Source organism: Lissotriton vulgaris, chromosome 5, assembly GCF_964263255.1.
Source record: "Lissotriton vulgaris chromosome 5, aLisVul1.2, whole genome shotgun sequence".
NCBI classification, from domain to species: domain Eukaryota; kingdom Metazoa; phylum Chordata; class Amphibia; order Caudata; family Salamandridae; genus Lissotriton; species Lissotriton vulgaris.
The window spans coordinates 1993304459-1993329538 of record NC_141693.1 but is presented as its reverse complement, the minus strand read 5'-3'; the positions used below and the strand labels follow the sequence as shown (position 1 = coordinate 1993329538).

The following is a 25080-nucleotide window of genomic DNA, read 5'->3' as shown; positions in this document are numbered from 1 at the left end:
CGCAGGCCGTGTGGTAAAGATTCCTAGCTTCATGATAGCTTTTTTTAGCATCAGGGGCGTAGTGTTTTCGCCATTTGCGCTCAAGCGCTTTACAGTTAGATTTTTCAGTTTTTACCCTTGACTTCACATGCAGATTTTTTGGACACAGAGCTAGAAATCTGGGGATACGGTTTGAACTGTTCAAGAATATACGGGAATTGGGAAACGGTGATTATTCAAGTCTGTTTAAGAAGAGGGTCCATTAATAGACTATTCTTCGAGTCTGCAAAAGAAGTACAAGAATAAGTGCAAATATCAACTCCCTTTCATTCATGGTATAACAATCAAATCTACCACAAAGAAAAGTGAACGCAATGACTTGATAAAGATGGAATAATCAGATAACCATTGAAACGTGTTGACGCATTTCTGTTCATTATCCTGAGGACAAGTTGAACCTGTAGATACAAAATAGAGTTCATGTATCCAGGTTAATCTTGTAAAATTATTCCTAGGAAATTGTTGAGCTAAAAGAAAGTATACGGTCTATCATTTCCCTTCTTTTCCCTATTTTTTAGGGCTCTCTGTGTTAAAAGTTTCGAATTGATGAATGTTATGGTTTTTAATTATGTTGAACTGATGCATTGCATTTTATTTTAGGTGTTTTAATATATAAATGGTGTTTTAATAATATCCACATGTACTAAAGAAATAAATTGACCTCTTTGCACTGGATGTTATGGTGGGATCATTGTTTGAGTGTTTCAGGAATTTTGAGCGAGATCGTTTTCAAAGTTTATCTATGAGCTCTATATGAATTGAGAATGACACTATTGATAGGGTGTTCTTGTTGATTGAGTGAATCAAGGGACAGAGAAGTACACCAGGAGTGGCAAGGCTTAACCCAAAGCCACTGACAAAAGACATTTTTTGGTTGAAGAAAAGCATTGGGAAGATGTGAAAATCTACTGCCAGCAGATCAGGATTCTGGTAAAAAAAAAAAAACAGGAACCGACGTCAGAGCGGTGTGGTGACATTATATGACTCCAATGACATCACACCTGCCCTGTTTCTGGTGCCAATACCACCCAACGCTGTGGAAGAGCTATTGCAGTTTGCGCACCCATTCTGGCACTGGAGGGATAGTCAAACGGAGGGGAATCTGCAGGTAGAAGTATCGAAGAACAGTGATGTTTGCATTCTGAAACCACTGAACAGCAGGCTCCCTTGACACACAGCTGGAATTCATGAATTGCTGTAACAGCACAATGGACCCCAAGAGCATCCGAATTTCCCAACCTGCCCAGTCATGAAAGAAGCACAACAGAACCAGTGCAAAACAATACGTTGTATTTATTTCTTCACAGTTGAACACAAAGCAGCCGCCTCTACAGCGCAAGACTACTCTTGTCAGGACACCACACACCCAATATTCTGGCTTCACAGTCTTCCCATTGTACCGTTAATTCTGGGGGAACCGAATGGCTTGCTTTGTCAGTAAATGGTGTGTCGCTTGTGCGGATGGTCCAGCGCGCTTTAAATACTGTGGCAGAGAACATTGATGTGGAGAGTGAGACAGAGGTGAGGGGGGCTATGTGGAGATGTAGAATCACCCTGTCCCACCCATCAAAAGAAGATGAACAAAATCATTCAGTTTACAAGGAAAATCTCTTGGCATCTCATTGTGTATTTGTCTGTTACCCCACTCTAAAATTCTAAGAATTTACCTGTAACTGCAGAGACATCAAAAATTCTGCATGGGAGGTGACACTGCAGGAGATGACTGCGCCCTCCAATTTATTTGAACTATAAAAAATGGACTGATTACAGCAGTCTCTTTTCTGCAACAGACTGTCTAACCCAACTCCAGAACACAATTCTGTTTTTCAGCTGATCCAAATGCTTCATGGCTGGCCGCCATTTTTGATGACAGTGGCAGCAGGGACCCCCCCCCCCCCGCACCCCTCCAACACTCTGGTCCTGGGTCAAGAGGACTGGCCTCTGGGGAGGAGCTGTGGGGAAACCACCTACATCGTTAACAGTGGTGAGCCAATGAGGGAACAGTGTCTTGTAAGAACATGCAAACTGGTAGCAGAGGGAGTTTCTTCAATTATAGTGGCATGTCTGCTCAGCAAGGTACAGGGTCACTTCTCCCACCCTTACCTATCCCACTAGAATGTAGAGGTTGTCTCATCGATAGCCATCATATCCAGTATACTAGAAGGATAACACCCACTGCACCCATTGTAGCAGATCAAGCTGCAGAGGAGATGGACCTGGTCCAGGGGATTGACTGCACCCATTACTAGAAGGGGAGCTAAGGAATGACAGACACTCCCAGCCCCTGACCCGAGGACATAGTGCACCCAAACAGCAACATGCGCACAAGCCGCAGAACATCCACCATGGTCTTCTGCTGCAAACCAGACTCTTAAAAATAAAAAATGCTTCCGCTATGCCTTTTGCGTTGCTCCTGCAGTCAGTAATACTTTGCATTTGTGCTCTTCCCAATATGTAAAGGAAGGAATGAAGCAAACCCACTTAGGCTTGGGAAAGGACAGGCTGCTTAATCTTTAACCAAAACAGCAAATTTCTGGAGACAACAATAACCAGAAGATGACCAAATAGAGCACAGGTTGCACCAGTGGAGGGGGCGAAGCAGGCTCACAGCCAAGGAGTTTGTGGTTTGAATTAGTACAGCCTGTAACAGTTTGCGGTTACTGGCTACAACACCACAGGCAGGCCACATGAATAAGACTACTACTGGCAACCTGGCAAGCATGAATGTAGAGGTAGTAAATTTAAAAATACACTGACAAAGTAAGTCCTTGTTTGGCCATAGGGTAACAAACCCTGCAGTATATAAAATACTGGTTTAAGATTGTGCGAATTTTCACAGCTTAATCTGAATTTAAGATCTGTCTGCCTGCATGCTCAAAGCCTCTAATAACACACAATTCTGCAAGTTTGTGTGCTGATAGTGAGCTATGGATTTAAGAGACGTGGGTCATTGGATTTATTTCGATCAAGAATCACCCTTCTAACCATGCTCAGGGCCCATTAGCCTTAATTTTCCCCAGCAGGGCAAAAACTGCAGATTGACTGCACCAGACATTTCAGGTCACTTAAAGGGAGTAGTTACCCCTACACATTCTTCCAGTGCAAGCAACACGTGCTCTTTCACAGACAGACTATAAAGAAATGACCCTCTCTCCCAGAGAACCTCATCTACCTCCTAAGTGACGAATGATCTTAGGACACCTGTCCGTAACACATAGGAGAGTGAATGGGACCTCCACGCCCAGAAAATATTAGTTTATGTTCAATGTTGTGTATATGTAGGAGTGGGGAAACAAAGAGCCAGCAGTGGGGGATGTTCATAAGAATACCTTAATCTCAGAACACCAGTCTTGCTCAGAAATTTAAAACTAGTCAAATTTGTTAAATAGTTCTCAAAGAAATTGAAGACTTTCAGCAAAACAATCTTTTCCCAACTTTGTTAACACATGGGTCAAGCGGGATAACCGGTGCCAAAGAACAAAAAAAAGCACAAAGTCAAAGCCACATTCTTCAATCAATTAAACAAAAAGCATATAATTCACACCTTTGGAGAAGACATTCCCTTGCCCCTTCTTGCCGAACGCAAGGAAAGGCATTCATACTCTCATTCAGATAAGGTAAATAGGGACTGGGCGTGGGTGGAGGAGGTGTTGGTGATAAGGCAAGTAAGAGGGTATAACAAAGAGCAAAAAGGTTGCCCGGAGTAGTAGGGTAATCAGGAGGTTGGCAGCTGAGACCTTATGTTGGTTAAAACCCATGCCAATATGCCAGGTGGTACCAATTTTCGCTTCCGTAACTCAACATGATGGCTGGGTTAAATTGGTAGAAAGACGCAAGGAGGAAATGTGTGATAAGTGTCACGAGGTCAGAGATTCCAGTTGACTTTAAGCACCTTCCTTAGGTGCACAGACAGCACTCAAAACCAGCAGAGTATTGTGAGCTGAGCATCTGCATCCGCCCAGCGCAGCAACGGGATACGACTGAAGCCCACTAACACTGATCTCAGAGTTCTAGCTGTGGTCCCGCTACTCGTTGTAGTCCATGATATGAAACGACCTGGTTGAAGATTCACGAGTGGTGGCTGGTGGACTAGGATTGTCTGGGCTCAGAGGTGGCCTGGTTGTGCTGCCGAGTTCAGATTTGGGCACCTCAGCAAGGCTGCGGTTCACCATGCTCTCCCCGTCGCAATGACTCTCGCTTTTGTTGCGAAATAGCTCTCGTGCCCTCATGCCCAAGAAGCTCTTGGAGCTTGGGTACGAGCCAATGGTCAAAGGCACACGGGAACTGGGTTCGAGCTGCACTTTTGCGTTCATATAGTCACTGTGGTAGCCCAGAGGCAGGTGTGGGGGCTTCTCTGGGCTCACCCCTCCACTGCTGCTGCTGCTGCTTGCGCTACTGCTTCTGCTACTGCTGCTGCTGCTCTCCGCACTAGGCTGCTTGGGCGATTGCGCCTCCCCATTGGTTCCATTTGCCTCCCTGTTGGCAGTCGGAGAGAAACGTTTTACAGTAGAATTGTTAGCAGTTGGGGAAGTATTCTTTAACTGAGAATTCTTTGTAGAAATCGAAGAAGCCACAGGGGAAAAACTTTGGGGTTTCGGAGAATGGGGCATCACTGCAGAAGCTGAAACTTCCTCGTATGCGGAGTCGGGTCTGTATGAAATGAAAGCATATTATTAATGCATCAGAAGACAAAACCAGAATTACAGACAAAACTGCTAAAGACACGATTGAAAGAACTATAGCACTCTCCCAAGCTAGAATTCACCTCCCACCCGCGCACAGAAAAAAGCATGGCCATCAGCAATGAAATCTTCACTCAGAGAAGGCACAACAAATAGCCAGCAGCAGTGCATGCCTTCCTCACAAAAACACAATTAACAGCAGAAGTACAATCTTCCCCTCACGTAGTAGAGGGCATGGGAGGTCTCTTCCAGACGAGGACAACTTCCTAAAGCAAAGCTGCACATGAAGCATCAACTAACTCAAAATAGCAGGAGTTAACGTGTACGCAAGTTCAGGTTTGTGAAGTGTCTCCTACTACTAGAAAAAGGCCCCATTTACTTGCATCTGGACTTCTGCAGTAGTGTGTTGTAGTTTGCCTAATTTTACATTCACAAATGTAGTTTACTCTCGAATGCTTGTGGATAACGATAGCCCTTAAAAGGATCACTCCCATGAAAGATTATTCATGAAATATTATTCAGGCTACAAGAACAAAGCTCAACTTTTCTTGTTCAGCATGGATTTGCATCAAATAGGATCAACTTGGCAGGCCAAGTGTCACGCATCAGGTGTTAGACAAACGCATTTTAGTGCGGTTGTCCGCATCACTGCACTGAAATTCGAAGTCACGCATAATAGGCCTCCTTGGCGCTCGGTAAATCATGCACTAATATTGAAAAACTAAAGCTGGTCTCCCAATCTCGTCAGGAGTGGCAGTGCGCATGGCGAGCTGCTTCCGGCAGGCTTGGGGCGAGTCTGCTAAACACACACCCTCCGCACAGCATGATTAATGACTATACGTTATGACGCTGCGGAGCGAGTGGTAAATAGGTGGCTCGTGGCTGTAGTTGGGATAAACTAGTGACTGCAGGCAGTGGCAAAGGCAGACGCTGCTCACACAATCACCAAGGTGTGCAGCGGTGTTGTAACCAAACAGCGATGGACCCGTCTGACAGCTCAGCTGGCCCTTGGCCGGACCGTGGCGGCCACTGGAATTGTTCCTCAGCGCACAGCCCTTCCCATGTAGCTGCTGCTGCTAAGCTTCACAATCATGCCCGGGCTGGTGTTTGTTGCGGCCGATGGCCTTGTGGCGAGATGCGGCCCGTATGAAGATTTGCGCTGCAAACTAAGTAAGTTGTGCCTCGTGAGGTATCTCTCTGCAAAATTATGTGCTTTTAAATTGTTTTTCCTCGACGGTAAGGCGCACTCAATCGCTGCCATTATCCAAGCTGCTGAATCCTTGTAAAACACAGGTAGTCAAACCGGCACCACTGCATGCACTAGAAGTGTGTGCAGTGGTGCCTGTTCAACTACATGTGTTGTACAAGCATTCAGCAGCTTGGATAACGGCCGCAATTGAGTGCGCCTTACTGTCAAGGAAAAACAAAGCCACTGTTAGTGAGCGATGATTAGTTGGCGTGATGGGGCTAAGCAAGAGTGACCGTTTTCGCCCATCATGTGAAACCCCCCACACGAACCATCTGAACAGCTGTGGAGAGTCCAGTAACAGGGCCATAAACATCAGGCAGGCAGCGAGGAACTTCCTATTAAAACCCTATTCCGTAAAAGTGACTTTTTTGTGCTGTAAAGCAAGATTAGCGTTTGGTTTAATAACAGTTTTCACGAAAGAACATGAACCATTCATAATCTCAAAACTGTATTTAATGACAATTAGCTGTGAGTTATTGCTTTTTACTAGGCTAGTGCCCATCCATTTCTGGTGCTTTAAAGCAGTTTAAAGATTTTGTAAGAGTTTATTGTTGCTCAAATGGGCGTGATTTAGGATATTTATATGTTGCCCTGGTCTTCATTCCTTGATTTTGCGCCTGAGAAAATGTCACTCATAGTGGTTGAATGTCACTCATAATTACAATGAAATTATGAAAATGTCACACATGAGGCCCCCTGAAACCTTGGCAGCTACGTATGCACAACAAAATAAATGCTCTTTAGGTAGGCACAAAACTGTGAAGCATATTCTAGTAATACTAAGGAAAATTTCCTCAACAACAAAAAACTAATGAAAGTAGTACACTTCAAATCATGTTCTAGAAGAGTATGTTTTCTTGCACCGTGCTTTCAAAAGGCCATAATCAGATTGATGATTTAGATTCCATCATGGAGTAACTGTCCAACAGGGGCTTTTAATGCCATGCTTCAGCAGAAACAAATGATTTTTTTTATGGGCCTCTGGGCACCACTGTTTGAGTCCTGGGACAAGAACCGTACTCAGGCCTGTGCCTCATTTCTGCAGAGCAAGGAGCACCACTGCAGTGTTATAAACTCTGCACAAATCGAGAACACTTCCTGCTTTACATGTAACCAATTATGTGCTTCGAAGGGGTCTGCTTTGCTAGTACAATGCTGTAAATTAACCCACCGATAGACCAAATACTTCAACACACTAAAGCCAGACGCAAATGCCCTGGTCCATGCACCCACTGTCATCCTACAATCATTCCAGTCTTCTGTACTGGGCGGTGTCCTCAGTTAGTTTAAAATACAACAAAGTTTGTTTGTAGCGCATTCTGTGTAGAAGGGCAAGAACCACAGGTATCCAACCTCTCGACTACATAAAATGTCCCCTTTTAGAAGTGGTAGGTGTCTAGAGTGGTTCTCCCAAACAAATTTACAGTTCAAATAACATGGTAGCTGGACTGAAACCTGTATGGCCATTATAATAGTGACTAGCAAAGACAGGATGGGATCGAGGAAGAGCACCACTCCAAAGTATCAGGATCACATCCTGAATGTCCTCAAGTCTCTGGGGGTGGGCGAGAAGCTCTTGAGGGAGGCAGTGTCCAGCTCTGCTGTGATAAGGAGGAGAGGCTGACTGGGCTGTAGGTCAGGAATGGGTCAACCTGGAGTAGCCTACGTCAAATGGAGAGACTGTTCTGAAGGTGGTCTGCCACTAGCCGTTTTTAGATTGCCTTCAGCAACCAATTCTCCAGGTACAGTAACAGAAATCTCTGCTCTGCAGAGATGCGCCACAAGCTCAGTCTTTGCAAAGACATGAGACGATGGTAGCCCAAACGAAAGTACTACAAATGGATAGTAGGTGGAGCTCAGACTTTCTTGAAACAAAGTAGGCCTTCATGAAAGAGGCAGCAGACTGAAAGATTTCTGTGAGAATGTTCGCTTTGTTTTCCTCGACTGCTAAAGGAAATTCCATAACTTCATCAGACTTATGCAATACTGCTGTAAATGAGGCCGCATCTTTCGGGGGAGGCCCTGAGGAACACTCCAGCCCACCTTGGTGGAAGTATCTAGGGTAATGGTGTTCTGCAGGCCGAAACAGTCACGTGTGTCAGTGCCAGTAGGATGGAGAACACTGCCCGCCTCAGTGCAGTCATTATGGTATACCATGCCTGGCATCTAAATGTGGTCAGAATCTAAGCCAAAGATCTCCTCAAGGAGACCAACATTTTCAGCACAAGGCAAGTGTAAGGGAATTTTTCCTTCAAAAAGGAAAAAGTTACTGCCACTGTAAGCATCTGTTTGTGGCATGAAGTGCTGTAGATTCACATGCAGTGCATAGATTCCTGCCACCTAGTGTTGGGCTTGGACGTTGTTTTCTTTGAAGAAGTCTTAGAGCCAAAGTCTACTGAATCCACCTATTACTAGTAATGTGAATGGTCATAGGTTCCATTGTTGGATTGTTAAATTGTTTTTCCTGCAGTCTAGTGAGTATGGCAATGCAGTTTAGAGATACAGAAAAGGACCATGCGGAGAAAGAAAGGTATCTGCAAAATTTAGATGCTTCTGGGGAGGAAGATGGGCACATGTTAATCTACAGCACGCCATGCCACAAACAGATGCTTACAGGGTAACATGTTCCATTTGTGGCATCTGTAGCTGTAGATACACATGCAAAGCAGCCCTCTCCCAAGTGGTGGGTAGCTGGAGGATGTTGCAGAAGATTGAAAAAGCATATGAAGAACAGCCTAGGGCATATTAGCTTGTTGGTGAGCTAAGACATCCACACAGTAATGCTTGGAGAATGTATGGAGGAGACCAGTCAGCAGCTTTGCAGAGGTCAACTATTGCAGTGTTACCCAAGAAGGCCAGAGGGCCCTTTTTGAAGGTACACTAGGGATCGGCAAATGTCTTTTAGCATAACAGGTCTGGATACAATTAACTAACCAATTCCTGCCTTTGAGAAAGAGCACAGCCTTTGTGTGGTTTGGCATTGGAGATATAAAGCTGCTGTGTCTTACGGAAGGGTTTTGTTCCGTAAATGTAATACTTGAGGGCTCTTGTAATGTCTAGTGTGCCAAGAGCTCTCTCTGCCATGGACTAGTGAAAAGTATCAGGTAATCAATAGTTTGATTGTGGTGGAAAGAGGAGATAACCTTGTGAAGGAATTTGGTATTTGTCGTAAGGACTAGTCTTTCGGGGTGAATTTGAAAGACAGGTTCTTCCAGTGTAAGAGCTTCAAGCTCACTCATGTCTAAGGAAGGTGACTGCCATTAGGAAAGCTACCTTCCAAGAAAGGAATTGTAGAGGGCATGAGTGAAGTGGCTCAAAAGGAGGACCCATAAGTCTATTGAGGACTGTGTTGAGATTCCAAGCAGTGGCTATAGGCACCTGGGTGAAATAACTCAAAATCAAACTCTTAAATGACTGAGAACCTTAACAGGGATAGGTGTTCCATGTTCTGAAGGTAAGCAGGGACAGCAGCCAAATGGAGCACGATAGGGGTGTAAGCGAGGCCAGACTTTTGCAAGTGAAGCAGGTAATGTTTTGGATGATTGCCTGGAGAGGGTTGATGTGCCTAGGGAAAGCGGTCCCAGGATGCTTGTTTCTGGTCTAGGGAGGATCTGGTTTGGCAGCTCAGGCTGGACTGTTCCCGTGAGGCACAGGGTTAAGACGGATTTGCATATGGCTGGGTCCAAACTGTGGTGGTATAGTGAGCAAAAGAATGATGGATTTAACCCGGATCCTTGTGACTGGGGGTGAATGTTTGCATTGTCCAGCATTCCGGCCATCAATTGTATCTTTTGCATAGGAATACAGTAGTGCACAAATGTTTTCCATTTGGCAAAATAACAGGCTCCCGAAGGTCTGGCACCCTCGTTCCGGATGGTCATACCCTCTGGAGGCAGGCTGGGGTAGCAAAAAAAAAAAAAATCTCAGGAGACAAATCACAAGATTAAGCTATTTGGAGTTCGGGTGTACCAGTGTGCCGTGACTCCGCATTCGTAGGTCTGGCCTGTTGGGCACCTTCACTTGGGTCACTAGGGAGAGGTCGAGGATAGCAGACATGTGGGCCATCAGGATGAGCAAGGGATGTTGTTGAAGTGCTTGAACCACAGAAGTTCTGAGAGGTAGAAAAGCACAGGCAAATATCCCAGACATTTTCATCCATAGTGCATTGCCCAAGCCAGTGGGTGTGTGTGTATATGGAGGCAAAGGTTTGGCATTTTGCGTTTTTGGCGGTGGCAAAGAGGTCCATGCTGGGAAAACTTCACCAAGGGGAGTAGAACATGTGGGTGGAGCTCTTACTTGTGGACTTGTTGCTGCATCCTGCTAAGAAGGTCAGCTCCTGGCAGGAACTCCAGCTGTAGAGAAACTCTGTGGTGGAATGTCCACTGCCAAATGCTCTGGGCTAGCACAGACCGCTGTGGAGAGAGTGTGCGCCCTGCTTCTGTAGGTAAAACACTGGGGTCACGTTGCAGGTACGTATGAGGATTACCTTTTGCTGTATGTGACAGAGGAACACTTTGAAGACCAGCTGGATGGCCAGGGCTCCATGTGGTTGATGTAGGGACCCTGCTGAAGGGGTGATCATATTTCTTGCCTGGTCAAATCCTAGAAGTGCGCCCCCATCCGTTCAGGGAGGTGTCTGTGGTGATGGTCACCTGGGCCACTGGATCAAGAAAGGGCCGGCCTTGCAACATGTTGATGCTGTTCCACCACTGCAGAGAGAAAGGAGTGCAGCCTCATTACAACATTAGGTCCTACGAGGCACACCGATTGTGACCACTGTGCATCTAGGCACTCATGCAACGGAAGCATGTGTAACCTGGCGTGGGGTGAACTATGGCGATCCAAGAGGCCATCATGCTGAGACAACGCATGACTGTCCTAACTTACTTCGTGACCTGGCTGAAAAAGGGGGAAGCCGTGCTTGGGAAGCTTGCACACTCGCAGGGCTGCAGTAGGCGTTCCTGGCGACTGAGTTGAGTGCGCCCCCAAGACGGGCAGGATTTGAAGGGGCTGGAGACAGGGCTTTGCAGTATTGATGGTAAATCCTAGGCCTTCGAGGAGGTCTATGGTGGACTGTGTGTGAGGCAAGCACTTCTATTCGGTTGTTCTCCTTATCATCCAGTTGTCTAAGTATGGGAAGACATGGACACCGTTCCTCCTGAGAAAAGCGGCTATCACGGCAAGACTCTTTGAGAACACCCTGGGGATAGTGGTGACCCCGGGTGGCAGCATTTCGAACTGATAATAGTGGGCACTTACCATGAAGCTGAAAAACCACCAACGTGCATGATGGATGGGGACGTGGAAGTCGGCGTCCTTCAGGTCGCGGGCGGTCATGAAGTCGCCTTGCTGTAATAGAGTGATGACTTCCTGGAATGTTCCCATGTGGAAGTGCTCCGACGGGACGCATTCTTTGAGGGGCCTGATGTGGAGTACGGCCTAAGAGATTCCTTTTTCTTGGTAATGGGAAGTACAGGGAGTGCACTCCGTTGTCATGGTGGAGAAGCACAAGCGTTACGGCCCTTTTCGGAATAAGTGGCCCCACTTCCTCTTGAAGGACGCTCTGATGTTCTGGGGCGAGGGTGTGTTTGCGGGGATGGATGCCTGATGGAGCGTTTGTGAGATCCAAGCAGTAACCCTTGCTGAGGATGTTGACGACGCATCAGACAGGTGTTATGTGGTCGTTGGGGGCATTTTTTTTGCAACGCTGTTCGCTTGGTGGCTGCGGCTCGGCCTCTGGTGTTGTTGCTCTTATATTTCCCAATATAGCAGTCCCGGGGAGAGGTCTGCTGAATTTGCGGTCTCTGGAAAGATGTCGATATTTCAGGAGAGGTGGTATTGGAACCCTGTAGGACTCGACCAACGAAAGGAACCACAGGTAGAAGGTGTTTGTAGTGCAGCCATGGCCTCTGCGGTATCAGTGTCCTTTATCGTTGATCATCTGGCCAACCTGCGCTCCAAATAAGTACTCCCCATTGGTAGGCAGGTTGATGCTGGAAGTCCATCAGCCAGCGCTGAAGGACTTCCAGCTTGAAGCCGGAAATCTGTGGGCATGCGTGATGGCAAAGGAGGACTCTTGAATTTATCCGCAATTTATCCAGCAGGTTGCAATTTTGGCAGTATCAAGGGTACATTGAATATTGGTATTGGAGAAGAGTTTGTCCTCTGCCACAAGTTCCTGTCCTCTATTTGTACTGGTCCGGGAGGTGCTAAAAAAGTTCCTCAAATCATCCCAGTGCACCCTGTCGTACCGGAACAGTAAAGCAATAGAATTAGTGGTGCACCAATGTGTCCGAGTAGACCATGTCGAGTTTAGGCTGTATCTATTTTCTTACTTTCCCTGTCTGGAGGTGGTGCATCACCCATGCCCCAGGCGTTGGCATGCTTGTGGGCAGTATGGACGACAAGGGAGTAGAGGTGTAAGTTGTCCCCTAATGTATACTGGGTGAGAGATGGAGACCTTATAGTTCTTATCCACCTGGGGGATAGTAACCCTGGATTTTAAGGCTCCTCACCGAGGTCAGGAGCTGGCTTAAGCATTCCCTTAAGTATGGTATTAGATGGCGTAGTCCTGGACGGTCTCCTCCAAACCCAGAGTGTGTTGACACCTGTGGGCAGTGAGTCAATGGGTCAGCATGTGGTGAAGGGGTAAGAGGGGGAGGTCGAGAAGGAGGCAAAGGAAAGGAAGAGTAGGGGAAAATGTGAGGTGGATGTAGACGAGGCAGTGGAGGAGGTGGACTGGTGCCTCTGCCTCACACTGTGGAATCTTATGCACTGGCTCGGCGGGTGGGCTGAGGGCCTCCACAAAAAGCAGCATCATACTGTGAGGAGGGGGGGGGATCTTTAGCTTTTGGAGAAGGCAGAGTAAGGTTCATAATAGTTTTTGTTTGTTTTTTGAGGCATTGAGCTTGACGGTAGCGCAAGGTTTTTCCTATTACGGAATGCGAGGCAAACATTACAGGAGGCCTTGTGGGGCTGCGGGACAGAGGTTGCATACCTGATGGAGGTCTGTCCACAGATACTTAGAGCAACATTTCGGTCAGTTTTAGAATGGAGTCTTTAATCATGGATGTAACCTATTCGGGAGTCGAATGTCTACAAGGGCTGCAGCCCCGAGTGGGGTGTGGAGAAGTCTTGGTCGTGCTACTGAACGAGGGTGAGCGATCCTTTGAGATGACGAGAAGATGTGACCATTGTTACACAGACTATTCTAAAGGATCCGAACGGGACCAGCAGGACCACCACAAGGAGTCGACCCAGAACTCGGTAAGTACATACTAAACCTGAATGTGGGGAAAAAACAACAATCTAACGATGAAGCCAGTGCCCATGCGCATTACCAGTAATAGGTGGAGGCTTCCCCCTTTTAATAGGTGGAGACCTCGTGACTCAAAGACTACTTAAAGGAGTCCGAACCCAACACTAGATGGCAAGATTATGCACAACATGTGTATCTACAGCTACATATGCTACAAACAATGTTCCCTAGCCCTGAATGCAATGGCATTTCTGTTTTACAGAGAGAGACTTTCTGAAAAACAAAGTTGTTGCTAGATGTATTGAGGATGGATTTCCCACTGGCTCAGAGTGTAGAGCAACTGGCAATATCTTTGGCATTGGAAGAGGTACTGCCAGAACAGCATTAGAAGGGGGTAAAGCAGTGTTGGCCGGTTCCAGGAATGGGTTCGCTAGCAAAGACCCATATGTAGGCCTGGAAGGCTCCTTAGAGCCCCAAGATGAACCAAGGGAGCAGGACAAAAGCAGAAGATGACCAGCAAAGCCCGCTTAAGAGCTCAAAACTCTGAAAAAGGAGCAAGCGTCTCACATCCAGTAGTCATCTGCATCAACACCAAAAAGACTTATAGGACTAAAAGGGAGGCTGGAGCTGGGGAACAACGCCATTGACTTGATGACCTCTCTCAAGTGGAAGTGATGCAGGGAAGCAGAAAAATCCTTCTTGGTGTCCTTATTGCAATGCAGCTCGTCTTTGTTACCGGCCCACTCGGGAGACTTTACCAAAGAGAATCAGGAGTGGGACCTAGAGCGGTGGCAGTGCTAGCATTTGCTGTGGGTCCACGCCTTAAACAAATTAAAGTAAAATAAACACACAACAAACTTTCCTGCTTCTTCTGGAAGGCCTTAGCGTGCAGGTGGCCTTATCGCATAACCTGCAGCCATGTTTAAGCCCACATAACCAGATACAGACATTGAAGGCTCAGAGATAAACTTTGTGGTAAGAATGACATCTGTTAAACTTTGGTGAGACACTGCAAAAATATTGCAATGTATATTACTCTGTTACGTTATATCCAGGAAGGCTATCAGAAATTAATTGGAGCACCAGTGCCAGCTCTCCGTGCACGAGATCTATTCTGGATCCAGTCTGGGGCTTGGAGAAGACTCGAGAGCTGAGGAATAAAAAGACTAGTAATCTGCAGCTAGGAGTATCCATCAGAAAAGCCACAGCCAGACACATCGGAACTCTTGGGGGAGTGAGTGCCGGTGCATCAGATTGTGATCAAATGCCAACCATAAGCAAGGAATGGAAGGGGCACTAGGAATTATGGGCCCTGCTCCAGGAGCAGGGTTCCTGGAGGGGGCAGGGATGGGACATGCAAGTGGAGAATGTGTTTTATCTGACACTCCCAGATTTGCAGGTGAAGGCCCTCCGACACCTGGAGTACTGAAAGGAGACAGCCTAGGTTTCGAAATAAACAAATTATTTGAAGGCAATGCTTATGTAATTACTGTATGTAACCTTTCGGAACATGGCCTCTATCAACTGCTGAGCAGCGATTTTATTTTTCAGCCTTTAACTACAGCCTCAATAAATTAACGAAAGGCAGCTCATGTGATAGCTTTCGCTCCTGGCCCTCTGCCTCAAAGTCTCATGTGTGCTACCCAGTCCTATCTCTCCTATTTCACCAAATCCCACCACGCCAGCCTCACCGTTCCTCAGCCACCTCTGCTGCTTCGGCTTTCTCCTCGTTGGGGTTTTGCTTCGGACCCTCTTTCTCTAGACGGCTGTAAAGTCCCAGGATCTCCGCCTCAAGTGCCTGAGTGATCCGTCGCTGAGACTTGTACTTGCTCTCTACAGCCTCCAGTTGCCCCCTGCTCGGACACAAAAAGGTAAGATGATCACAAACTATCAAGCGGCACTGCCACTCACACATCATCCCAGTCTCTTAAAACAGAACTGAGTGCAACTGCCCACTGTTCAGGGTGTTAAACAATGATAGCTGCCCACCCCACAGCTGCTTGCAGACATCCGCCAAAAATACTGAACTGGAAAGTGGAGTGGAATGGTTCCAACCCTCGAGAGCCATGTGTGCTGCGCGTTCCTAACCTGGCCATGCTCTTAACATCCTCCAAGTACTTTTTTTGCTCCAGCAGCAGCAGCTCCTTCTTTGCCACATAGGCCTCCATCTCAGCTATTCCCCTCTGGGCGCTTTCCAGGCTCTGGCTTTGCTTTGCAAGACGAAACTCTGCCTGGTCCTTCTCGTTCTGGAAAGCAAGTTTCAGCATTTCCATCTCCTATGTGAAGGAAAAAAAATCAAACACAGCTGAACAAATGCACAACAGAGTCACGAATGAAGCTACATGTTCACGAACAAAGATCATTTACTAGGTTGGTGCAACCAACTTGGGTGCAGGTGCTGACAAAAAATCAAACACAGCTGAACAAATGCACAACAGAGTCACGAATGAAGCTACATGTTTACGAACAAAGATCATTTACTAGGTTGGTGCAACCAACTTGGGTGCAGGTGCTGACAAAAAATCAAACACAGCTGAACAAATGCACAACAGAGTCACAAATGAAGCTACATGTTCACGAACAAAGATCATTTACTAGGTTGGTGCACCCAACTTGGTGCAGGTACTGACTGCATAAAAGAAGTGGTTCAAACGCATGAACTGAGGGGCACAATACACCAAGGTCCACTCTATAGTTTAGTTCTGGAGAAGCACACGAGTTAGACGTAGGAAGAGGGCCTCCACATCCAAGGCGGTGTACCATTTTAATAGATGCGAGGCAGGTTGCTGTGGCAGAGATGCAGTGCAGGAGGCAAATGGTTAAATTTAAGGGCGCGCTGAAAGCAAACCATGTACGCCATATTTGGTGAATTCATACTTAAATCGGTTCCTTTTAAAAGTACTACAGAGGAGCAAAAAAAGAAATAGGGGCCGGACGGTGAGGAAATAAGTGAGATTCAAGCATAGCATAGAAAAAGAGGGATCATGGGTAGTGAACATTAACCACTGAAGGCTCCAGACTAGATATAACGGGAAGCTGATGCTTTAAGTAGTTATTATAGTAGCAAGGATGCAACAAATCGCATGCGCCTAGAACAAACCACAAATGACTACATTAGCTCGGGAGCAATGGGGTGAGGGGGTCAGCTGGGTGCTGCCTGTGCTTCAGAGGTTCTCTAGCAAGTGCATTGCTACAAAATACCAGGTGAATCTGCAACTCACTAAATAGCACCGAGGAGATAGCACCCTGTTAACACCAGTTAACTGCACAGTAAAGCAAACCATCTATAAAAACTGCACTCAGAAAGACAAACATTGCCCTTACGTTGGCCATACAAAGAGCAGACAGGGAAATGTAGGTGCAAATGAAATGCTTGCTTAGCTTGCAAAACAATATAAGCGGTACCCATTGCTTTCCCTCTCACCCAGTCAGGCTGATTTGTGGACCTTCCATGCTTTGTGTGCATATACATATTTATATTTTGCGGTGCATACAAGGGAGGTGTATGCAACTGCATGGAGTGCATATATACCTGTGTGGTGTGCGTGCGCTTGTTCTGCAACTGTTCCAGGTATAGCTCATTCACTTCTCCCAGGACCAGGAGTTGACGGTTCAGGAACTCCATCTGCTGCTGCACAGACTCGCTGTTTGATAGCTAGATAAGGAAACCAGAAAAGAGAGAAAACAGGATTTTTTTTTTTTTTTTTAAGTGCCCAGTTTGTCATTAACAGCACACATCACAAACTATACTCATTTCAGCACAACTAAACTACTTTACTTCCCTATACAGGATGAGAACTGGATGCCTTGAGACTGGAAAAGACTTATCTGAGGACATAAAAGCTACAAAGTGCAATTTAATGAAACAAAAGAAAAAGTACTTCTTTAATATAGGATGAGAGAGAGGGAAGCGTGTGTGTGTGTGTGTGGGCAAATTTTACATTTACAAACATTTATTGCATTTGATGTTGTTTGACAAGTATAACAACGTTCAATTTATTATAGTTTGCAAGTTTATCAATTATTCCCATGTATGTATTTACATAGTTGAAAAAACAATTTTTTTCAAGTCCAGGTGCAACAAGATTAGTCTGTTGTGAGAAAATGGGGTGTATTATATGGTGTAGTTGTGTGACCTCACCATGTAATAGTGTGACTTACACATAGTACACTACCAACCCCTTTCGGGCCAGTTTAGTTTGATACACCTTAGCTCAACCCTGGGTAGCTGTGGCTCTGAGCAGTCCGGCTTACACAAAGGAAAACGCGTAAAACATGTAAACAGCACCAAAACAACTGAAGAAAAGAAAGACAGGAAGAAATCAGACACCAATTTATAAAAAAAAGCGCAGATTTTTATGAATTTTAGTCAAACAAAAAAGATCCTTTGGATGGTTATGGAGATACACATTTTACAAGGTATAATGAATCAAAACTTTTCACTCAACCACTAACAACTTCAACAAATTTGACACTTACCAAAGTGTTTCTTGAAAGCGTTACTATGTGTTTACTTTACGCAACTAAAACCAACAGGGAGCTAAGTCAGAGGGACTAGCAAAACACTACTTCCTCCTTGTGGGGTTGCTCGTGTTATCCCCTGCCAATTTGTACATTATCGCTGATATTGCTTTTAATTAATTTTATTGTATCTGCTGATTATTTTACTATTGGGAACTTGCACTATGAATTTGATGTGGAGTTTAATACTTAAGGGCTTTAGGTAATACGCAAATTCATTTACCTTGGACAGGGGAGTCCGGGCCGGCAGCCACTTCCTGCTCTCTTCCACTTAACAACTAGAGACGCCATTTTTGTTCAGTGCGCACTCTAGTTGTCAGAGTGGCTTCCCCATAAGAATGCGCGCTGCGCAGATGCACCGCTGGCATGCCAAAGGCGAGCCCGTCTGCGCCCGTCAATGTCCCGGATGCGGCCAGTGCCAGCCACACTGTCCTTCTGCCATTGTGCCAAGATGCCCCTCGGGCCTACAGACGCAATGAACTGCTCATGCTTCGCCCACACCCTTGCCTCCAGTCTAGCAGGTGGGAGGTTTTAGATCAGCCTCCCCCTGTCTGCAAAAGATGCAATTTTTGCTGCGCCTTGGTATGGCGTTTCCCACTACTCCAGTACCCTTTCTAGTGACCGTAAGGAGGGGCCCCAGTTTAAAGCAGCGATTATTAACACTCGCTCATTAGGGAGACCCCATCAGGACATTTTTGACCCCCTTTCCGATAAACCGCGCGACCTGGGCCCAATGAATCCTCAAATCCCATTATTGAGATGGTGATACCAGTCGAATATAAGATTTCTCGGGCAGACCGTAAAGTCGGTAGGGGTGGTGGTGTTGCGGTTATATACAGGGACAAGTGGGCCTTCCGCCATGGAGAGTCTTCACAGCTAGGAGAGATTGAAGTCCTTGACTTCAGTATCATTATTTCCCCACACGCTTCACTAGGTGGAGCATTGGTTTATAGGCCCCCTGGCCCGGTAGGGCCTTTTCTCAAACATTTGGTGAATGTTATTATTCCCTGCGCTCTACGTTTTACGCACGCTCTCTTCCTGGGGGATCTTAATATTCATCTGGACCGGGCAGATGTAGGGGATACCAGGGAATTCTTAGACTCTAAGCCTTGCCCAGTTTACTTAATGGGTTAGGGCACCAACTCATTCAGGCAGTCATATCCTTGATCCTATTTGCTCCAACTTCCCAATTATGGTGGAGGATCCTCTTCTGGTGCCATGGTCTGACCATTTCTTGCCATACTTCTCCTGGGTCCCGGACGGTAACATTCTTCCAGGCAGCGCCGGTCAAGGTTCGGCCACTGCCAAAATGGACCTGCTGACTTTCAGCTGTGCTCTGGCTGAGCAAAGACCAGCCCCCTCCAATGATTTGGAGGGAGCTCTTGAAAGCTTCTCTAGCTGGATCAAGAGGGCAGTGGATCTTCTCTCGCCTACTTCCCTTCTCAAACGGTCCAGGGATTCTCCCAAGCTGTTGTTTTCACCCAAGCTCAAAACGCAGAAGCAACACTGTAAAAAATTAGAACGCTGCTGGGGGCAGGAATATTGCCCCTCGGCAAAGCAGACTCTTAGGAAAGCCCAGAAGTTGGATTTAAAGGTATAATACTTTACTATGCGGATCGTATTGATCTAGCCAGGAACAATTCGAAAGAAATTGTTTACATTGTCAAGAGGGTTATGGCCCCTAGAGCTGTCAGCAACTCTCACATATTTATTGATAACATTCGCTCCATCCAGGCTTCCTTTACTCCTTTACTCTAGGCAATCAAAGTTAACAGACTCATCAATCTGCCCCTCCAGGAGACTTATGTTCCTTCAGTATGGAAATAGGCCAAGATTTTACCACTTTTAAAAATACAGTCACTGGATCCGCTGAACCCAGTCAGTTATCGCCCTATTTCTCTCCTTCCAAGTGTGGCGAAAGTCTGCGAAAAAGTAGTAAACCACTTACTGACTTCCTCCTCAAGGTCTCTGACCTACTTCATGCGGGTTAATCCAGGTTCAGAGCCTCTTCTAGTACTGAATCGGTCCTGGTGGAGGTCTCGGAAGCCATTCGGGTGTGCTTGGATTCAGGCGCTAGGGCAGCTCTAATTCTGTTAGACCTCTCAGCAGCATTAGACACTGTCCCCCACTCTCTGCTGCTAACCCGGCTCTCAGGCGCTGCCCTGAGTTAGCTGAAATCATTTTCGGATGGGCGTACACAACCGTTCTGGCTCCCCCCGTTTTCCTCCTCACCTCAGGAGGTGGCTACTGGGGTGCCTCAGCCCCCTTCTTTTTTAATTTAGATGTCACCCCTCTGATTCACTTGGCTGAAGAGTTGGGAGTCAAAATTGTAGCATACGCTGATGACACCCCGCTTCTATTTACCTGGGGAAAATCATAGTGTTCCACGTCCTTGGCCAGAAATTGTTTGTCAGCAGTCTTTCAATGGCTTTCCTCAGCACAGCTTAAATGTAACGACGACAAAATCAGGAATCCTCCTCTATGGGACCTTTTCCCCAAGTTTAGGGAAGTACTGTGGCCAGTCGAATTTCCCTTGCCAGTCTCGACGGGGCAACCCGCTAAGAATCTTGGAGTCTGGTTCGAAGAAAAATCTTTCTTTTTTTACCCAGATTAAGAAGTTAGCAAGGAATTGCTTTGGGATACTTAAAACCCTTAGGAAATTTCTCCCACTCCTCCCTAGGGCTTCAACAGTATGGGTGACTTGCATGCCCAGGTATCGAAGGGATTGCACTCCCACACAAATGCCAGGGCAGGGAATACTTTTCTGTCCCTCTTTCGACACAGTTGATCATGACACTGTAGGTAGCTGACCATGTAAAGAGTCCAGGGGTTGCCTTATGAGTGGACAGGGGCTTGCTATGCAATCCCCAAGTGCTCTATTAGGGAGTAGTGTGACCGAGCAGCCTTAGGCTGAACACAGAGTAGTGCAAGACATTTGCAAATACACACAATGATAAATGACAGACAACTATGAGAGCCACACTAGTTTATAAAAAATACTAAGTGCCTTTATATATGGTTTGGCATCAGAGAAGGATTATGTTACTTATCCTATAAGCATCTGTTCTTGGCATGTGAAGTTGTAGATTCACATGCTTTGCATACTCCTGACATCTAGTGTTGGGTCCGGATGTTTGCAAGCTGTTTTTCTTCGGAGAAGTGTTTTCCAATCACAAGGTAAGGTGACTCCTCCTTTCGGTGATAGTGCGCATGGGCATCAACTCCATTAGATTGTTTTCCCGCAAGAGGGTGAGAATGGAGTAAATAAGTGTAGTACAGAGATGTCCATGTGTATACAATGTGAATAATAACCGCAACGAATATAGGTGCCCAGCATGGCGGGAGGGAGCATGTCAATCTACAGCTCCTCATGCCAAGAATAGATGCTTACAGGAGAAGTAACGATCACTTTGAGGCAAGTGTGCTTTAGATATACATGCTTTGCACAGACTGTATAGCAGTACTCTCCAAAGCAGTGGCTAACCAGTGGGTGTTAAATTTTTTTGAAAAAGTGTTCTTAGGACTGCCTGTCCTACATTAGCTTGTTGATGTGCGAATACATCCACAGAATAGTGTTTGGTAACTGATGTGGTGTAGACCATGCAGCTGCTTTACAAAACGTTAGCTATGGGAACGTTACCTAAACGGCCATAGATGCTCCTATTTTAAATGTAGACTGTGCTCTAGATACAGCCAAAGGTCTTTTGGGTTTAATATAGCAGGTTTGAATACATTTTACAATCCAACTAGAAATACCAGATTTAGAGATAGGTTTCCCTCTATGAGGGGGGAGGCAAAGGCAACAAAAAAGTTGTTTTGAGAAAATCTTTTGTTCTATCAATATAATACAATAATGCTCTTTTGAAATCTAATATATGTAAAGTCCTTTCTGCTACAGAATACGGTTGAGGGAAGAAAACTGGGAACAACTGATTGGTTAATATGAAAAGCAGAAACCACTTTTGGAAGAAACATTGGGTTGGTGCAAAGAACCTCTCTGTCTTCATGGAGTTAGAAGAATGGTTCTTCCAAGGTTAGTTCTTGAAGCGTACGGCCACGTCCTAGTGAAGTGAGAGCAATCAAGAAAGCAACCTTCCAAGAAAGAAATTGCAGTGGGCAATTATGCAATGGTTCAAAAGGTGGATCCATAAGTCTTGTTAGAACAATAGCACAAGTTACTTACTTGTGTAACGATATATCTGTAAGAGACATTAGTTTGTGATAAGATTCCTTACCTTAGAATATCCCCAGGCATCAGACTGGATCCGGAAAGTTTTTCTGCTTAGCAGTACCTCTGTGCGCCAGTAGGTGGCATCCTGCGGCTCCGCGTCTGTCACTGGCGTCGTAGGTGTCGAGATGACGTCACGGAGAGTTCTTAGGCGCCACCCATGTGCACTGACGTCAGTCTGTGCACAACTATTCTGCGCCGAAACGCAGAGCCATGCAAGATACTGACAAGTGGTGCATAAAACTAGGGCCCTAAATGGGGATGACCTTAACCCTAGCAATCAGTTCGCAAAACGAGGACGACGGGCGGGGCGGTAAGGAATCTATCACTAACTAATGTCTCTTACAGATATATCGTTACACAAGTAAGTAACTTATACATCTGAAAGAGACACATTAGTGATAGATTCCTTACCTTAGAATAGATATCCCAGCAATACCAAGTCCGGTGGAGGGTCTGCGAACAGGATTACACCAGAAAGTCACGAAGCACAGAACGGCCAAAGAAGCCGTCTCTCCGGACCGGACTGTCAAGGCAGTAGTGCTTGGTAAACGTGAGCAGCGAGGCCCACGTAGCTGCCTGACCAATATCCTGCAAGGGGACACCGCGTCCCAAGGCAGTAGTGGCTGCAGTTGCCCTGGTCGAATCGGCACACAGCCCCACAAGAGGCTCCTCCTTGGCCAAGGAGTAACATGCTTTGAGGCACAGAAAGACCAACCGGGAGATGGTCCGTTTGTGCACTGTCCGATCTTTTTTGGCGCCTACGTAGCCAACAGAGTTGATCATCCACCCAGAACTGCTGTGTACGTGCTGCAGAAAGGTCGGCAAAGTGATTGGTCTGCCCGATGTGAAAGGGCGTGACAACCTTTGGCAAGAAAGGACAGGTCCTCAAAACCACCTTGTCCGGATGAACAGAAAGGAGGGTTGAAAGAAAGAGCCTGGAGCTCACTCACTCTTCTAACAGAGGTGATAGCTACCAGGAAAGCTGTTTTGAAGGTGAGAAGACGTAAAGGACCGTTATGAAGGGGCTCAAAAGGAGCAGACATGAGAAAAGTCAAGACAAGATTCAAGTCCCACAGAGGCATTATGAAGGGCACAGGTGGGAACGTATGCGTAATGCCTTTAAGGAAACAGTTAACAACCAGGGATTTAAAAAGAGAAGGCTGATCTGGAAGGCGTAGAAAGATGTAGATGGCCAAAAGATATCCTTTGATAGTGCCCAGAGAAGAGCCCTGCTGGGCCAAAGAGAGAAGGAACAGAAGAACCTCAGAAAGGGGGGCAGAAATGGGATCCACAGCCTTTGCTGTGCACCATGCCACAAATCTGTTAGACCTGAAGGCGTATACCGTTTTGGTGGAGGGAAGCCTGACTGCCATAATAACATCACAGACTTCGGGAGGAAGATCGAAAGGTGTCAACTGTCGCCGCTCAATCTCCAAGCATGGAGGTGGAGGCTGGACAGGTTCGGGTGGAGGACCTGTGAGAAAGTGCCAGCTTTCTTGCCTTGGTATGCCCCCACTTCTTTCTGAACTGCTGATGTCCTTTGACTGAGTGTGCCCTGGGTTCCTGCCAACCAGGTACCCAGGGCCTGTGTTCCTGCCCTAAAACTGTGTTGAAACTAAAACCTAATTGGCATCTCTGGCCACCAGTCAGCCCCTAGTAAATGGTACCCTAGGTACCCAGAGTATGGTGACCAGAGAAGACCCCCGAGGGCTGCAGCACTTATTGTGCCACCCTCAGTAGCCCTGTACCCTGACAGTGGGTGTTTTGCAGGCTGAGTGTCTAGGTACAGAACTAAACAAAGTCGCATGGCACACATCTGTGTGCCATGCCCACAAAACCCACTGCCCTCGTCATAAAGGGGGGTGTGCCAGCCTGTGCCAACCCCACCCCTTAGGTGGGGGAGACTAGGTGAAGCACGACCCCGGGCTCTGGCCATCTTGAAGATGAGGAGCCCTGCCCAATCACAGCTAGGCTCCTTCCCCCCCCTCCCACAGGAGAGGAGCAGGTTAGGGGGTGTACCCACCCCAGGACAGGGACCTATTGGTCCCTGTCCTCGCCCTACCTGTAACGCCCCTAGCAAGTGACCAGGAGCCCACCTCCCACAGCCGCATGGCCTGCTAGCCAGCAGCCACCAACTGGAGGCCCCCTTTTCCTCATTGGATAACATTGGGCCTAACTACCTCTGGACCCGGCCGCCCCTGTGCCGCTGAGGGTGAACCAACTGTACTTACCTGACACTGGGGGACCCTGAGTCTATGCCCAAGACCCTGACTTCACCAGCCAAGTACTCACCTGGAAACCGGTAACTCACTTACCTGCCATTGGATAACATGAAGTAGTGTGGCTCACTGGTTAGAGGCGGCAGACCCGAGAGCAGAGGACGGCCCGGGACCAGGGTTCGATTCCCGGCGCGGCAGGTTTCTGGACCAGGGTCAGCGGACTCGATAATTCTCTCGCCTCGGTGCCCACTCTGATCAGCGATCACACTCGGCAACTCTGGGCATTAGCTTGCCTCATCTTCACTAACGGCCCCACCAGACCGCCGGGGATGCCTGGTCTCACCCTGGAGATACCCATTAAGGGACCATCTCTCAGAGAAGCCAGGAAGGGTTTCGCAGCGGTCGAAGCGCCTTGGGACCCTCCGGGTAAGTAGTGCGCTATATAAATGCCTATACATGAACTGGCTTGACTCGAAAAATCTAAGTGTGAAGTTTTGGAAACTAAAAATATTGATATAAAATCACCCTAATTCCGAAGTACTCACCCGTGAGAAGGGGAGAAGCCATTACTGTACCTTGTAGCCCAGTATTGAATCGCTAAAGTAATCCTTACCGGGTTTACTAGTAATCTGTATTTTCTCCATAGGAATCCATAGTCTGCTTTTGAAAACTTGAAATATTCTGTAAAAATCATACGAAATACTGAAACGCAATTACTTACCTGTTTTAAGATGAGACCCCAGTGCTGGCCCTAGGAGCCCAGTACTGGATTACAAAAGTAACGAGATCATACTTTACCTGCAACCTGAATTTTCTCCCATTGGATAACATTGCCAGATTTAAATTGAAAAGTTTTAAAGTGTGAACTTTTAAAACAGCTT

General features: G+C 46.7%; 1 protein-coding gene across 2 annotated transcripts in view; it reads right to left on the bottom strand.

Moving 5' to 3' along the window:
- Positions 1 to 1312: 1312 nt before the first annotated feature.
- Positions 1313 to 25080, bottom strand: part of TSC1 (TSC complex subunit 1) — a 302457-nt gene continuing 278689 nt past the window's right edge. For both annotated transcript variants that reach the window (XM_086924753.1, XM_086924752.1), the window contains exons 19-22: positions 16761 to 16883; positions 15317 to 15504; positions 14920 to 15081; positions 1313 to 4689 (exon numbers count right to left, since the gene is read on the bottom strand). In XM_086924753.1, the coding sequence (XP_086780879.1) occupies positions 4065 to 4689; positions 14920 to 15081; positions 15317 to 15504; positions 16761 to 16883 (1098 nt within the window). In that variant the 3' untranslated portion in view covers positions 1313 to 4064. The remainder of the gene's footprint in view (positions 4690 to 14919; positions 15082 to 15316; positions 15505 to 16760; positions 16884 to 25080) is intronic.